Below are 17,149 nucleotides of genomic sequence, written 5' to 3' on the forward strand. Positions count from 1 at the left end.
GCGAGTTGGTAACGATTATGTGTTATTCAGTGAAAAACAGCAGTGCCATAAAGAAGAGGATGAAAGTGGAAGCACCATGACAATATGTTTTGAAAACATATTGATTAAAGATTAAAGTGGCATATGGATGTAGTGCACGATTATGTTTTTAGAGTCTCTGTGGCGGCCTTTTCGCAAATGAAGGAACCACTTCGCGAGAAGCACTGCGACAGAAGGGAACCCAGTATCCGTATCATATGGAAGTCCCTGTGGAATATTAGAGGTCTGCACGGGCTAACAAAGCATATATCACTTCGGGCCCGGACCGGGGTCTGGCTTACAAAGCATATATCACTTCGGGCCCGGGCCGTGATTTTTTAAATATACAACAATATTTCTCGGGCTTTTTCGGGCCCAACTTTGTAAATACTGTATAACGATATATATTGCACCGGAGGTCTTTCTGGAGAACTTTTAAAGTACAACTGCAAAATTAAACTTCTAATTGCTGTAAATAAAAATATAATTTTGCGTTAATTATTAAGTTTCTGTAATTCGGGCTTATTTCGGCTCATTTGATTATCACACGAACTCAGGCCGGGCTCAGACCTAAAGGCTAAAACATATTTCGGATTCGGGTCGGGCCTCACATTGTAAATTCACGGGCCGGGCCCAGATTAAAAATTTCGGCTTGTGCAGACATCTATGGGATATACAGAGATTGACGCATTTACGTTGCACGACCCCTTTCACACGTGTGGCAGAAGGTGATAGAGATGGGAGGTGATTATATTAAAGGAATGTAACAGGTGTTCTTTTGCGCATAAAGACAGATACAAATCATAACAACGTTGTCATTACCTTTTAACCAGATCTTGTAACTATTAAGAAGTACAAATTTGCATATAAAGACAATTATATGACACCGAACTCCTGACAATTGATTCCATACTATTGTAGAATTCTTCGTCTTTCATACAACACCGGAGTGAAATGAATTCACACATTTCATCTTAATTTTATTTATACTTAATCTCTGAATTGAGTTGTTCTCTATATTTTCAACGTGAGTCTGTGTATAACATAGTTCAATTCAATTAGTGCTACATATAGTCTTACATGTAATTACATTACATTGAAATTGCGGCGATATTATGAAATTGTGCTATTAGTCAATTACAACTTATAAAAGATACGAGTATTAAAATACTAGTATTCTGAGGTATGAAAAACTGTAGTACAATATTTGGAACTCTCTTCCATCCTTTTATTTAGGCGCAACTCACGTTAAATCTTTTATAATTTTATTTTGTTGAAGTAATCACATAATAAGCCAATGCTAATGTTCAGTCAATTGTTTTACAAACAATATATTAGTGAAACAATGTAAATGAAAGAAGTCAATAAATAAGTTTGTGATATATTTCCATTTGTCTCTCTAGATTAGACAAGATGAATTTCGTACATCATAATGCATTGTGCATTTACTTGTACTTTTTTCTTCGTATCAGGACGTAACTTACATCTATTTGTAATTGTTACTAAGATTTACTTCAGGAAATTACAAAACATGATTTATGGCTAAATCGTATTCTTGATATGTCACAGAACGATACACAATTCGGTCTCCTTGTCATTAAAAGTATGCCATCTGCAGCTTCTAAATACTGTCCGTTCTAGGAAATATTATACATCACAAACACATTCAAATATACACAAAACTAATTGTTGTATCATTGAAGTAATGACACAATAATAATGAGTGTAGAGTTGTTTGCATTTCAATCAGCTTACAATATTTGGGAATACAGCAATTTTAATTGATAGCGCCTGACGACTGTTACTATTTAATCTTGGGTTTCTAGAACGATATACGGTAATGATTGTAAATAAATAAAACATTATAACCACCATTATGATAGTTAATATAGCAATGAAATGTAATCGTACGATTATGAAAAACATCTTCTTTAAATGAAATTGACTCTCGATATCAGAAATCCTATGCCATACTAAAGCTGTTCAATATATTTAATATCGTAGTTTCATTTTTTTCAATACAAAACAATTAAGAATAAGATATGAAAATTTCACTACATAAGTTTTTACTACTACCAATAGCTTTTAAACCAAAATAATCAATGTTTTGAGGAAGATCATTGTAGAACATGTCTTAAGTTAATTAGACAATTATTTGGTAAGGTACTGTTTAATGAAGAAATTCTTGAAACTTTTACCTATTTTGAATCATAGATGCTCATAAGGATAAACCAGTAGGAACCATTGTATTCCCTGATATTTCTGGTGTGCCTTCTTCCATCTCCTATTACCTGGACGTCATATAATGAAGTTGAACATAATATTGGAAAACCTAATTAACAGGGATTGTACCAACTGTATATTTAAAGTCCATAAGTATTATTTGAATGTGGAGGTAAAAAATGTTCATTTTTATAATTTATTTTGGCTCCACCTTGGAAAACGCACGCCGTGGGTTACGTTTCAAAGGATTGCATAAAATGTTATTTTTTTAATTTTTTCAGCATTTCGAAAAAAATATTTTAAAAAATCGTAAAATTGAATGAACAGCCTTACGTATGTATTGTGCTGTTAAGGAATACGTGGTACGTCTGACTGGACAGAATACTTGGGGTTCTGACGGTCCTGGTGCCAAAGGCTCTAAAACAATAGAGCAACGACAAGCTTAGAAGTTTAGTAAGTCATAATCTTATAATCGTAATAATGTAACAGGATGGTTTGGAACGAATGATTTCCAAATAATGAAATAAAAACACTTGAAGTATTTTTTACAGAAGATACAACATTCAACTATCAGCAACTGGCGCGGTCAAAAAACTTGATTGTGTAGAAACCGCATGAAGAATACTGCATTGCTATACAGCTCTTCTCTTTGTTTTCCTGCAAGTGCAACTTTTTGTCAGATGCCAATTTTCCTTAACCTCACAATAGAACCTAGTCAGTTTTCACAGCACACTAGCCAATCTTCATATTCCCAGGATATGCATTTCTTGTGTTTAATAGCTATACTTTCCTAACGACTTCAGGTGACAACTCTTCGGCGAATTCAGTTTGATGAGTATCACTACTTGTTTGTCTGTTGAATAAAATTCGAACACAGATACTCAGATGACCATGTCTGATAGTATTTCAAATATCACTTCATTCACCTTGGCTAATTGTAGTGTCTTTTCTATTCTCAGCAGAGCTAACACAGTTGCCAGGGAGGTCTAAAATTGATAATTCAATCACTGTTTTTGTTGCACTATTCCCAACGTGATTGTTAGGAACATGTTCTGAAATAGTGGGCAGTTTGTCACTATTTTCACTAATTTTTTGATGTTTAGACGTTTGAGCGTCCGGCAATGAAGCCATACTTAGCCTCTTCTTTATAGGTTCAGGTCCCCATTGCTTCGATGGTTTCACGAGGTCTGTTAGCTTCTGTAAAGATAACATAAGATAGTTAACTGAAAGAGCGATGAGAATTGGTCAATTACAATGACATCTTCGTGTTTATTGACAGGTAAACTATCCTTAGGACTACAGCTTACTCCTCATCTTAATTTTAATAACCAACTTACAAAGCAATAATTAGATTACCTCGGCTCTACAAGAATGTGGTCTCCTTACAGAAATAACCAGGCTACGAAAACGAGCCTATTAATTTAGAAATTGTCAAATTCTCGTGACAACGTGGTGTAAATCCAGATTTCAAAACAAGTAAGTTTCGTTTCGTAATGTGAAACTACGGTAGACTTCCAAATTATGTGAATGCAATACTTAAACTTGAAATAGTACATCTATAACTACTGGTTGCAATAAAGTAATAGTTCAAAGGCAGAACCTTTTCGCGGATACTGAATTGTAATCGAAAGGTCATTATTCGTTTATCGCTTATTGTTTTTGCTCTATGGAGATTAATATTGAAACCGAAATGCTAATTGATATTTATCACTTCCCGTTGCAATACAGCAATAAAATCAGAGGTGAAATCTGTTTTTACGGTACTGAATCCACATAAAAAAAACTCCTTGTCTCTATCTATTTCCGTATTATCCATTATACAGTGTTGAAACCGGAAATCGTGCTTTTTTCCCCACTTTCAGTTTGATCAGATATATAAAACTCAAAACAAAATTCATTTTTGGGACGCTGAATCTGTCAGAAAGCAGCTTCTCGATATCTCTTACCGCTTTTGTTCTATGTAAATAAGTATTGAAACCAGAAATACTAGTAAATTTTAACCAATTTCGGTTTCAATGGAGTGTTGCATTGCAAGTGGAGATTGTATGTTTTCTTGATATGCTGAATTAATTGCAGGAAAAGCATTATTTTCCATTTATTACTGTGTTTTTTTCTATGGTGATCAGCGTTAAATCGGAAATTGTTGGTTTTCACCACTTTCTGTTTAAATAGAGGGTTAACAGCGGAAATAGAACTTTCTTTTTTTGACGCTGAATCGATTGCAAAACAATTGCTTCTTGATATCTTTTACCGTTTCTGCTCTGATACCTGTCGACAGACGAACAGACAGATATAGCCGTTCTATAACTATATATATAACTATATCAGAAAGTGGTGATAAAGCTCCCGTAGAGCTTATGGTGCGGGAGTGCCCAAAGAAAATATAAAGGATGGCGCCGAACCAACTGACACATTTCAAACTTGAATATTCCGCAGGCGTAATAACTTATATTGGTTGGCGGGGTGAGAACCGAAAGAGGAAAGAATGCCACGTTATATGGTCAGTCGCAATATAGCATTGGAGCACAGAACATCGTGTTACCTCAGTTCGTAGTTATTACGAAACTTAGTCTATCCCAGGAGTGCGAAACTTTAATGTTGGTCGACATGGTAATATTCCATCTCGGAATACCATACTGGCTTGGGTGAAGAAGTTGAAGAGACTGGTAGTGTGTTGAATGTGAAACATGGAGCTCCAAGAACATGGCGAACTCCTGAGAACGGGGATAGACCAACATTAAATTTTCGTTAAAAAAAAAAAATTAAAAAAATTACACTTCTGGCACAGACTTAGTTTCGTAATAACTAGGAACTAAGGTAACACGATGTTCTGTGCTAATAAGCTTCATTGCAATTGACCATATAACGTGGCGTTCTTCAGTTCCTACTCCTCCAACCAATGTAAGTTATTATGCCTGCGCAATATTCAAGTTTGAAATGTGTCAGTCGGCTCGGCGCTACCCTGTATATGTAAATTAAGAATTACACATTGCTGAAGTCGAAGATATTTTTTTATCGCCACTAGTGTGGTCATGCTTTATGTTTTACTGTTCTAGATACGAACTTTTTCATTGATAAGACAAAATGTACTTTTTAAGGTGATTTTCTCAAGGTGATTTTCTTCTAGGAGGATACATTTAAGCAATATTATTTTGTGTTTTATTTATTTACAATTGTCTTTGAATGGTACAAAAAATATAATACAAAGTAATTATGCAAAGCATATCTAAAATACAATATTTATAAGACAGAATTCAGTGAGATCATCAAGTGCTTATATCTTCAAGGCTATTCAAGACATCAAGATCAAATAAAAGAAAACAGGAATAAATGACGAAGTCATATAGTCGCTCATACATTTCGAGATATAAATACTGATCAAAGTAAATCACATCAGGAAACTATCCCTTCTACCCGTTAGTAGGTGGCATACAAAGAAATTTTATTTGCTTCAAGTTGTGTAAATATTGAAGCTCTCTCCAACGATTTGAAACCTGATTCATTATTCCATTTGAATTTTTTAAATTTTCCCATAGCTGACCCAAGGTAAACACTACTAAAACAAAAATAAATAAGTAGGGGTAACTATTGACTTGCCTATATTATTTTGTATTTTATTTATTTCTTCACAGTATAACTTCTGAGTAACAGAACTAAATGTGGATTACAGCGAAACCTTTTATGGAACATAGAGGAAATTTTAATTACTTTAGAGAAAGTTCTATTTAAACTGATGAATTGCATTCAATTTCAAAGATATACAAAAATGTATGTAGCATATTCACCTATTCTCTTTGTTCCGCTTATTTTTTAAATCTGGTTTAATGTTTTGCATTTTTAGTTTAACGTTTCAGTTTACGATTCGAGGCTAAAAGAGACGGTGATGAAAACAATGAACGAAGTGGTGAAATGAAGAAAGTGAGAGAAAAACACACCAGGATGTTTGTTCACTACAAAGTTCACTTGGTGAGAGGTGTGATCGAACCAGGGACATCTCACACTAGAAGTGACTGCTTTATCACTGAGCCACTGCATATTTGAAACGGATACTATTCATCAATCCAAGAATGATTTCTTCTAAAATTTCCAATATCATTTTGCCTCAAGTGAATAGCGTATGTGCTGTTTGTAGTCTCCTAATCTATTTTCGCTTGCATTGTGAAGGTCGCAATTTACAAACGAAGCTAATTTCGACTTTTATTTAACATAGACTTGTAGACTTGTTTTGTGAATAGTATCACCTCTTTAATGATATATCAAGAACTGTGAATACGCATATCTTACCTTGAAAAGTTTAGCCTTAAACTAGAACTTCAAATTCAAATAATTATACATTCATAGATTCGAAAATTACACTTTCCATAATTGATCGGATAATATTTGAATAATGCTTAAAATATTAATCAAACATTTTCCTAAATCTATATATGTACAATACACCATAATATAACTGAAAATACATGTTTTTATCTCTTTCGCAATCTTATTATGCAGTGACTAATGTTCTTTATATATATATATAACATACGTGTAAGATATTGTCAATAACTAAATTATATTTTGTTTTTAAATCAGTCGTGTGTAGAAAAATAACAACTAGCAGATATTGACTACTAGGAAATAAATATTCAAATAATATTTTAGAGATGCGACCATGGCATACTTTTTTCTTTAAAAAAAGGTAAACATGATCTCATGATACAAGTATGGAACAAAATATAATAATAGTTTAATTTTAATGACGACATACTAAGACGACAATGAGTTTCATATTAGAGAAACATTAATTCATGTATGCACAAGCGAATGTCTGCATAATTGCGTAGTTCTCTCATACCAAAAATTCATCGGTCTTTTACATCTCAATCTATTCCAGTACTCTATCCAGCTAATTTCCACTTATTTTGAACCGAAGCAAATGCAAATTTGCCTTATTTCTCGTCTAGTGGGTTTGGAATCCCACCTAGTTACGATAAGCAAAAGTGATAGTACCTGTCTTCCTGTTTGAAGTACAGTGAATACATTAAAAAAAAAACAGTGTGTTGAATTATGTGCTAGTAACAGCTAATTGTTATTTGTTAGTATATTAGCGTATACTATTAGCCCTAATACTCAATGATAACGCTGGGGCCACGGTGGCTCAGTGGCAGTGCTCTACCTCTGGTGCAAGGGGCCACTGGATCGAACTCAGGCCATGTGAGTTTGTAATGGACAATGTCGCGTCTATGAGCTTTTATTTTAGAGGTACTCCCGTTTCCTAACATATTCTCATTTGACCAACTATTTCACAATCATTTGCTTCAATTAACCACCGATCTCCTTTACTTGACAGAACGGGTCTATTCCCAAGCATAAAACTAGAGATTTCACTTAATTACATTTTATACATGCGTTTGTATGCACAAATCTAAAATAAAATAAGTTCTCATCCACTTTTAGAATTTTAGTGAATAATCTATATAAATAAAAATGAAAGTGACTACGTTTGTAATCTAATAACTCTTGAACCGGACCGATTTTAATCAAATTTTCAACATAGATGAGGTTCTGGCCTGGGAAACTTTTTGTCATTTTACTTTGACCGTAGAACTTACAGTGGGGATATATATATATATATATATATATATATATATATATATATATATATATATATATATATATATATATATATATAAATCAAACTTAATAACTCTTGAACCACACGACCGATCTCGATCAAATTTTCAACATAGTTGAGGTTTTGGAATGGGAACCATTTTATCATTTATCATTTTACTTATATATATAAATGATCGAAAAAGATCGATATCAGAGAAAGCTTCGGTAATAGTAAAAAGTGACTGACTAACGGAATATAATTGACTCTAATCTATAGTAAAATAAGCCCAGTCTCAATTTTAGAATTTTAATAAATATCTTAAAGACTATAAAGAATATAAAATATTTAGAAAGTAAGACAGATAATATTTGCAAAACGATGTTAGGTGAACTAATAATTGTTTTTAAGACCCTCCGTGTTGTTTATAAATTTGGATGCCCAGCAATTATGATGTCATAAACTGCCTACTCAAATTTCTAATTTATAAGAAAATTTACACACCAACTGTACACTTCGCCTCGTAGTGAGAACATAAAAGGAAATTTTCATACTAACCGTACACTTCGCCAAAGCAACAATGGCGAATATGGGAATAAGGATTACAGATGAGGATGCAATTGTCCATCCCATGATTGGTACCCAAGATGGAAGTTTACTTTCTTGAGAGAGTGACGGGTTATATGTGTATAAAGTGAAACAAAGAAGACCCTGAAAATAAAAAGAATCAAAATTACAACTAAAATATAATGTTCATATAACGTCAATATGAAAGCCAATGCATCGTATAAAAAATAAATATTCATACTGCACTTAATAACAAGTGGTCTTTAAGTAGAAAAATGCCATTTGCCGTGAACTTAATATTTCCATACACTACCGAATTTTTTTTAGAAACTTGTTAATATTAATTCTATTCAATATTCTTTATCAAGGCAAATATTGTAGTTTCTTCCACTTCTTGGTTCACTATACACAGTGACGACACCAAACTTCTTGGGGGCAAACGGAAGAGCAGAGTTCATTTTGGAAGACGGCCAGCCATTTTTTTGTATCCTGAAAAGGATAGTTTGATATTATTTGACTTACATTAAACTACATAATGTCTGAGATGGGGTGGTCAGGGAGCAGACATATCAACCAATGTTGTGAATGTCCTCTTGCCCCTTCTGATATTGTCACTGACTACATACCATACCTCATAATACTATTTCTTTCACCCCCTTATCTTTTATTATCCTGAAAGAAGTAGGAAAATATCTGCAGAAGCAGAACCAGCTGTTTTACGCGTCCTTAAAACTAGTAACGCCTGAAAGCTGAACAGGTTGTCAGCCCTCCTACCAGCAATAAATAATGTTTCTTATGTTGGGCGTTTTCCCATACTATTCCTTGTTATTTTTTGTTAAGTATTTTTTTTAATTTTTAGCAAATACTTTTCCATTTTTAGCACATAAAAATAAATGTTTTACAGTGTTTTAGCACATAAAAATCCGGGCCCTGTTTATCACTATATACAGCACTCCAAAGTTTTACAGCACTTTACATACTAGAGCAGTAATATTAAGACAGAATTAATCTCGAATGTAAGGGGGGTAAACATTGTTTGTTACAAGATTTAGCTCATCTATTTTTGTTCAAGATATAGTAAAACTACTGAAAGAATATTTTAAATCTGTATAATATAACAAACTGGTGACTAAATATGATTAATATTCCTCATTTTATATTGAGGTTAGTGAGATTGACTATAATGTGATATACTATATGTCCCGGATATATGGCCTAAAGGTGTTTTAATTGTCTTTTTTTCTTAACGGGAAACAAGGGAAAATATCTATTGTTAATAATGTGAATGAATTGAAAGTAAGTACAGAGATGGTCAATGGATAGTAGCAGTTTGTGGAGGATCGTGACAGAATGTACGATGCTTACGAAATAAAAGTTAGTAATTTTATAAATCTGTTGCAGATTATAAATATCACATTATTGCTATCACTGAGACTTGGCTTAGTAATAGTCATATTAATGAAAACTATTGTCCAGATACTTATTTCTGCTTTAGAGCAGACAGATAGTATGAATCTCATAAATATGAGAGAAGTGGACGTGTCTTACATGCAATGAAAAAGTAATAGGAAAGTGATTCGTTGAACTGATCTTGAATGCTTTCAGAAAGGTATCCTGTTCAGAATTTCCAAACAAAGCTCGAAGTAATTTGTTTCTATCCGAAAGTATATCCTGACATTCTTTAAAAAGTTTGTTGAAACGATTTCTAATAAAATAGATATTATGAATTATTATATTATTACGTTTAGTGATTATAATATCTAAATTAGATTGGGCTATAAAGGGATTTTTACCAGGAATCTTACATTATAATTCTAAACGTAAAGCCAGAATATTATTATTTTTAGATGACCTTAATCTTAATGTGCATTACAAGATATCTGAGTTGGATTTAATAATTTCTAATTTTGATACTTAAGCTACAAAAAAATGTTCAATGGATTGTTGAATTTGATTGTTTTCATTATCCTATTGAAATTAAATTTCCTTCTTATCTTGATATAACAACAGGAGAAAAGTTTCCTTATTTGCTTTTCATAAAAAAGATTATTTAGTATTATACAGATATGCTGGAACTGATTGGAGTAATATATTGACTCAGATATCAACTCAACTCCTATAGCAGTATACAATGCAATAAAATTAAGTATGGAAAATAATACACCTTTAAAAATCCCTAAATCTTAGAAATATCAATCTTGGTATACCAGAATTTTGGTTCAAGACTCACGGGAGTTCTAAAGCTTCAGACTTAACCTAGGATTATTGTGTATTTGTTTGTCTTCGGAGACAATTTAAAAGTAGGTTAAATTTTAATAGATTTGTCTATAAACCACAAAATGATGAACACCTTAATAAATACTCCGAAATAATTGGAAATTCGTTACTACGAATAAAAGTAAATCGAATCAAACCTCTATACGTATGGTTGATGCTAATTATGAATCTGATCTAAAACTGATGGATAACTCCTGAGCTGAACTACCTGAGTCTATTTATCAAAAGCACCTTTCTTTATACAATATTGGCTTACAGATAATAGCTGGTAATAGATGTTTCTATCATTTCATTAATATTAACCATGTAATAGAGATCATAAAAAGTCTTAATGCTGTCTTCTTGTGGTCTTGATGATATTCCCGTGTTTATATACTTGGAGTTTGCTGACTTTTGTTTATTCAGATCATTAGAAGACGGTTGCTATTGTCCCTACTTTCAAAATAGGTGGTAAGAATCTAGCTGATTATCGATAAATTTCTGTTTTGAATATTATTCCTAAAGTGTTTGACATATTGATTTACAGATTTTTGTACAATCATATTTCTTCTAGTATCTCTATACATCAATATGATTTTATTAAAAATACCAACTGCTATTAATCTGACCTGTTTTACCCTGTTTTATGGCCGACGTTCTCCATCGTGTTAAGAATAATGGGATTTTGTGTAATATATATCGATCTCCTCAAGCCACTTGACAAACTATCTCATAAAATTTTAATAAAGACACTGGGATTGTATGATCTTTCCATTTAATGTATTATATGGTTGGTATTTTACTTGTCGTGTATAAAGTTTGTTGTTAGATACAAAGGTTGACTCTATGATACCTACAATATTTATTCTGGTGTTCCTCAGGGCTTCAATTTGAGTCCTTTTATTTCTCATACTTATCAATTATATTAGCGATAATTTGAACTGTAAATTTGTAATACACACAGGTAATTTTAAAATTTACAAATCTATTAAGGATTTGGATGATTGCTTTATAGTTCAAAATAATATTAACAACGTTTTGTATTGATCCAAAATTAATACGTTACAATTAAATTATAGTAAAACATTTAATATGATCTTTACAAACAAGCCTAATTCAGTTTATTTTACTTATGTTGTTAAATAAACATTGGTTAAGTTCGTTATGTTTAAAGACTTAAGTGTTGTCTTTGATAACGAACTTCTTTTCAGTAAGCGTATAGATAATGTTATTCCAAAAGATCGTAGGATTCTTGGTATTTTGAAATGAATGTCAAGAGACTTCAGTTGTGTGAAAACTTGCCTAATTCTTTATTATAATAATGTGAAGAATCATTTAGAGTATTGCTCTGGAATAGAAGTACTAATTGTGTTCAATAGTCTAGAAATGATCCAAAATTTATTTTTGTCATGGATAAGTTTGTAATTTAAACACTTTTTGAAAAAAGTAGAAAATGTAGGATTGCCACTGGGCATTTTGAAATTATCGCAAAAAAGAATCTTTACGGATCTCAAAGCATTGCATTCTATCTTACATGCTAGGCTAAATTTGTTATTCACAATAACTTGGTACGTTCCGAGATATTATACAAGGAACTTGAGGAGGTTTCTAAGTGCCCTGTCTAAAAGATATTCCTGTACAGGGTGTCTCAAAATAACGAGCTTTCTTGAAATTATTACTTTGTAATGCTGCAATACATGTAGCGCCGAGTAACGCGCAAAGCATGAACTAGGCACTATACCGTTCAGATATCATGAAGCAGTAGAATGGTTCGTAGCGTATTCGCTATGAAAGTGTATTTTAAGAATAATAATAACAGTGTGGAGGTTGCACGTCGCGAATTTCGGCGGCATTAACAATTTTCACGGCATGGTCAACTTCCATCCTTGTATGCAGTGCGAGCTTGGGTTCAGAAATTCAAAACAGGGTGGAAGAAACAGGTTCGATCTCGCAGTGCTCGAACACAACATAACATAGAGGCTGTCGCCCCTGCCCCTAAGATAAGTCCAAGACGCTCTGTTTGACTCCAAGCATAACCTCTGCATCTGTATAGGTCAAGTGTTTACCACATAATGAAGTTTGATCTAAAGTTTCATCCATACAGACTTCAATAGTCCAGCAACTAAAACCAAATGATTACGAGCAACGCACAGATTTTTGTGCAGCAAGTTGGTAGAAAGTGATGATCAGTTCATTGACAAAATGTGAATGTCGGACGAGGGACATTTTCATCTCAGTGGCTTAGTGGATGAGCAAAATTTCAGATATTGGGCTTTTGAAAGGCCACGTTCAGTGTATGAAATTCTGTTACACAGTCAGAAATTGACTGTATGATGTAGAGTGTTATTTTCTGGCATCATAGGCCCATTTTTGTTAAAGACAATGATGCGTCCGTCAATTCTGAATGCTATGTTGTTATGGTAAACAATTTCTTGGGTAAAGAACTAAATCGCTTTCCAGTCCGTGGTTTCAGATTACAGAGCATCACACACAACTCGCCAGTCAATTATAGCATTGAAATTCGATTGATTTCTCGATTTTGTAATATCTTATGATTCACAAGATCCCCAGATTTCACAGTCTGTGATTTATTTCTGTGGGGTCACTTAAAGACAAAATTATACGAACTGCATCAGTTGAGGACTTGAATACACAATCATCGAGGAAATGACATGTTACGTCATGCAATGCACGATGTTTACAGGACAACATCAGGAAAAAAAAGAAAAGAAAATGAAATCTTTCAGTTTTATATCCCACGGTTATGCCAGTAAGGCTAAAGGAGACGGTGATTATGAGAAATGAATGAAATGTTTACGAGAATACGTGATCTTCAATGTATGAAGCCATCTTGTAAATGTATGAATCAGTTCATTAATGGCATACCATGTACTACTCATAACCATGAATACACATTTAGTTAGAAATTCGTCTTCTTTTATTTTACATTTCAAAAACGCTCGTTATTTTAAAATACCTTTTATATAGATGTTTATCAATTGGCGATGATTTGGCTAATGTTGATGTGTTTGTTAAGGATTTTGATTTATTTCAGAAGCAGTTTTATGACAGGTTGAGAGTGGTATTTTCAGTTTATCTATTATATGCTTTTAATGTGCATGTTTTACACCATTGTGACTTGTTTGATTATATTTTGATGCAAGGGCAAATCCAGAGAGGAAACTTTCTTATTTTATATATATAAATAAAACCCGTCTCAGAGTTTGGAGCTCTTAAAAGTAGCTCTAAGTAGCAGTATTACAACCCACCGCCCCCTCCTACAAGTCCATCCTGAATCCGCCCCTGTTTTGATGCAATTTTGTGCACTGAAAATTGTAATTTAACATATTTTCTGTAATTTCCTTATTCTAGTAAAAAATTAAGAAACATTCTTGTGATTTGAGAATTCAATGCTGGATTTAAAGGGTCTAGACCAGTGTTGAATTCAGACATTTTCACCCGGGGGGAATGTAAACTCCTCCGGGGGGGAGGGTTGTTTTTCTGTATTTTTGCAAGAAAGCAGCATATTTAACAATTCCATTCACATACACATCTTACCTAATATTGAGACTAATTGCTGATAAATATTTAATGTGAGATTATAATTAAAAAAAAAACAATCGTTTGATTTCATCTAAAACATTAAATAAAGATTGGCAAAAATATTTTACACTAAACTTTAACTGCTATTTACAGTAGCTGTTTTTGTTATTATTTCCTATATTCAGTAGTTACTGTTTGTTACTAATGTAGAAGTTTTTAAAAAGATTTAAATTAACTCAAATATTTTTTGTCCTAAAACAAACATACATAGGAATATCTTAACAAAAAGTTATCATTCTTTCTCACACTTCTGATTCTAAATCAAGCATATTAGCCTTAGTTTCTTCATTGTATACACATCAATAGTTTAATTTACGAAATCTTCAGTAGGATTAGTGCCGTGTTGTGGAAAATCAGCGCTTGGCGCGAGAGTATACGACGGCACCCCCGTATATATGAGTGAGGTCGATAGACCAGCCGCGAAAGGCGAGAAAATTTTAAAAAGTAAACCCTGCTTTTCATAGATTTTGAGCACTTTTCATTACTTTTTTCCTTTCATTTTATATATGTGCACATGTGTTTTATTCCTGTTTTTCTTTTCTTTTCTTTTTCCCTCCCGAATTTTGCACCAATTACTGCGGCGCCCGGAGCCTTCGCCCCGCTTGCCCCTCCCCCATGGCACGGCACTGAGCAGGATCTTCATCACCTTCAATAGCAATCTTTCACTTATATACTACTATCATATTGATAAATTCTATATGTCTCTAATCCACGAGGAATAACTGTTCCTCCCTGACCCCTCCAAATGACGCCCTCTGAATCTCACCCTTTAACTGAATTATTTTTAATTAAAGAAAGGTGTGTTTACTTTAACAATCGTAAAACACATTTACGTCCGTTACTTCCGATGCGAGAAATGGGATTTAGGTGCCCTATTTCAAATAATGCAAGAACTGTACATTTTCAAAACTGAAGACTGTTGACATCAGAGATCATATGGAATGATCGAAAGATCTTCCCTATCTTTCCTTTCCTATCTCAACCTGTGCTAGTGCTACCTACTAATATATAATATAGGACATCCTACCTACTAAAATAAAAACCGTGTTGCCACGTTTGGCCTAATCCTCGTTTCGCCTAACCAATTATCTGACACTTTTATGACAGATAAATGATAAGATTTGTGTCCGCCATTTTAGGCGAAAAAAGGATCCTCGTTTGGCCTAATCCTCGTTACGCCTAAAATGGTGGACAATAAGTAAAAATCGTGGAAATTCAACTAGAGGGAAATTATATAAAAGAAAATTCCCTAGTATATAAAGAATTAAGAAATGCAAAATATATAGATTAATATTATAACTATTTTCGAGGAGTTAGGATTACCAAAACTCTTTTATGTATTTACTAGGACCATGGATATATACGAATATATATGAGTAGGCGAATAGCAAAACCCGTTAAATTCACATTTTAAAATTTGTGACAAATCGAGAAAAGCTGTTTAAACACGTCATAATTGTAAAATAACATTAGAAACTAGAGAACATTAAAAAATTAAGAATAATGTGAGTGTTGGTCTGTCGAAAGCTGTATAATCACACTAGTCTGTGAATTGCGTTATTGAAGAAAATAGTTTGGATTTAACAGGTTTTGCGTATGGAAATGGAAATAACAGCTTTTGCATCTGGACGAGCGGCCATTTTTGTTGAGGCTCAAGATACAAAACCTATCAAAAAGAAAGGGAGTCAGAGTCAGAAATCAGTATTATACCTACTAAAATATTGGGGGGGGGGGGTATTCTCAACTTCACATTGCACAAGATTGGCACAAATTAATATGGATACATAAATGCTACATTAATTTTGTTCTAAATTGAAAACAATAGATCCAAATGTGCAAAAAATTGAATTATGTAACCTCCTCTTCATTATCATCTACTAAATGGAAATCCATATCGTCGTCGTCCTCTGGTGCATCACCATTTTCTCGGTTTTCTATTCCTCAAAAACCTCTTTGTAAAACGTGAGCTTTGAGCTGCTTTCAATCGTCAAACCCTTCGTGACTACAAGCGGAGTTAATTATACTTATCCGTATACATTTCTAAACTGAATGACTATATTTTGGAAGAGTTTGTAAACTTTTATGGACTAACATAGAGTGAATATTAATTTGCCAATCATCCCAATATATGAATTTGAAATATAGCAAAACAGAATGTGCAAATGTTGAGTTTGAGCAAAACAGTGGCAGAAAGAGAATCAAAAATGGTAAATAAGTGGCAATTTTTTTAACATGTTGTACCAAAAGCATGTTATAATTTTGAATGATAATTGACACGAGATATTTTAAGAAAGAGGTTCTGCTGAAGCTGAAGAGACCGTTTTGAGAAGAACGTAATCCAACAATGTTCTGTTCGAAGTAAAGAGTTACCCTGAAATACAAAACAAACGACTTTTAACCATAGATAGTCCACTCACCTTGTCTTTTTGGCTACATTTCGTTTCCAGTTTTTCATGTGTCTTGTACGTTTTCTAGACAATTTTGGTGTTGTCTGATACCAAAATTATGATCATCGCTGCTTAGAGTATCGTTTTCTTTCGATTTGGCGTGCATTTGTCTAGTAATTATTAAAGAAAAGCAAATAAGCACAGAAAAGTTTCACGAACAGTTAGGTTAAGACGTATAGTGTCTCCATTTTCAGTCCAGGGTGCGCGGTGGCTCAGTAGTAGAGCGTTCACCTCCGGTGCTTGGGGTCCCTGGTTCGATCCCAGCTCGCGCCATGTGGACTTTGTGGTAGAGGGGTTTTCTCGGGGTTCTTCCGTTTCCTCTCACTTCCTTCCTTCCATCATTTCATTCATTTCTCATCATCACCGTTTCCTTTAGCCTAACCGGCATAACCGTGGGACGTAAAACAAAAGATTTCATTTTCTTTTTTTCAGTCCAAAA

At 33.4% G+C, this 17,149-nt stretch overlaps 1 protein-coding gene across 1 annotated transcript in view; it reads right to left on the bottom strand.

The window, feature by feature from the left end:
* Positions 1-3,159: 3,159 nt before the first annotated feature.
* The window catches only part of LOC145685265 (sodium- and chloride-dependent glycine transporter 2-like), a 53,382-nt gene continuing 39,392 nt past the window's right edge, over positions 3,160-17,149 (bottom strand). The window contains exons 6-7 of the mRNA XM_081757633.1: positions 8,396-8,548; positions 3,160-3,438 (exon numbers count right to left, since the gene is read on the bottom strand). Coding sequence (XP_081613759.1) covers positions 3,160-3,438; positions 8,396-8,548 — 432 coding nt within the window. The remainder of the gene's footprint in view (positions 3,439-8,395; positions 8,549-17,149) is intronic.

Source organism: Thermobia domestica, chromosome 5, assembly GCF_964235325.1.
Source record: "Thermobia domestica chromosome 5, izTheDome1.hap1.1, whole genome shotgun sequence".
Classification (NCBI taxonomy): Eukaryota; Metazoa; Arthropoda; class Insecta; order Zygentoma; family Lepismatidae; genus Thermobia; species Thermobia domestica.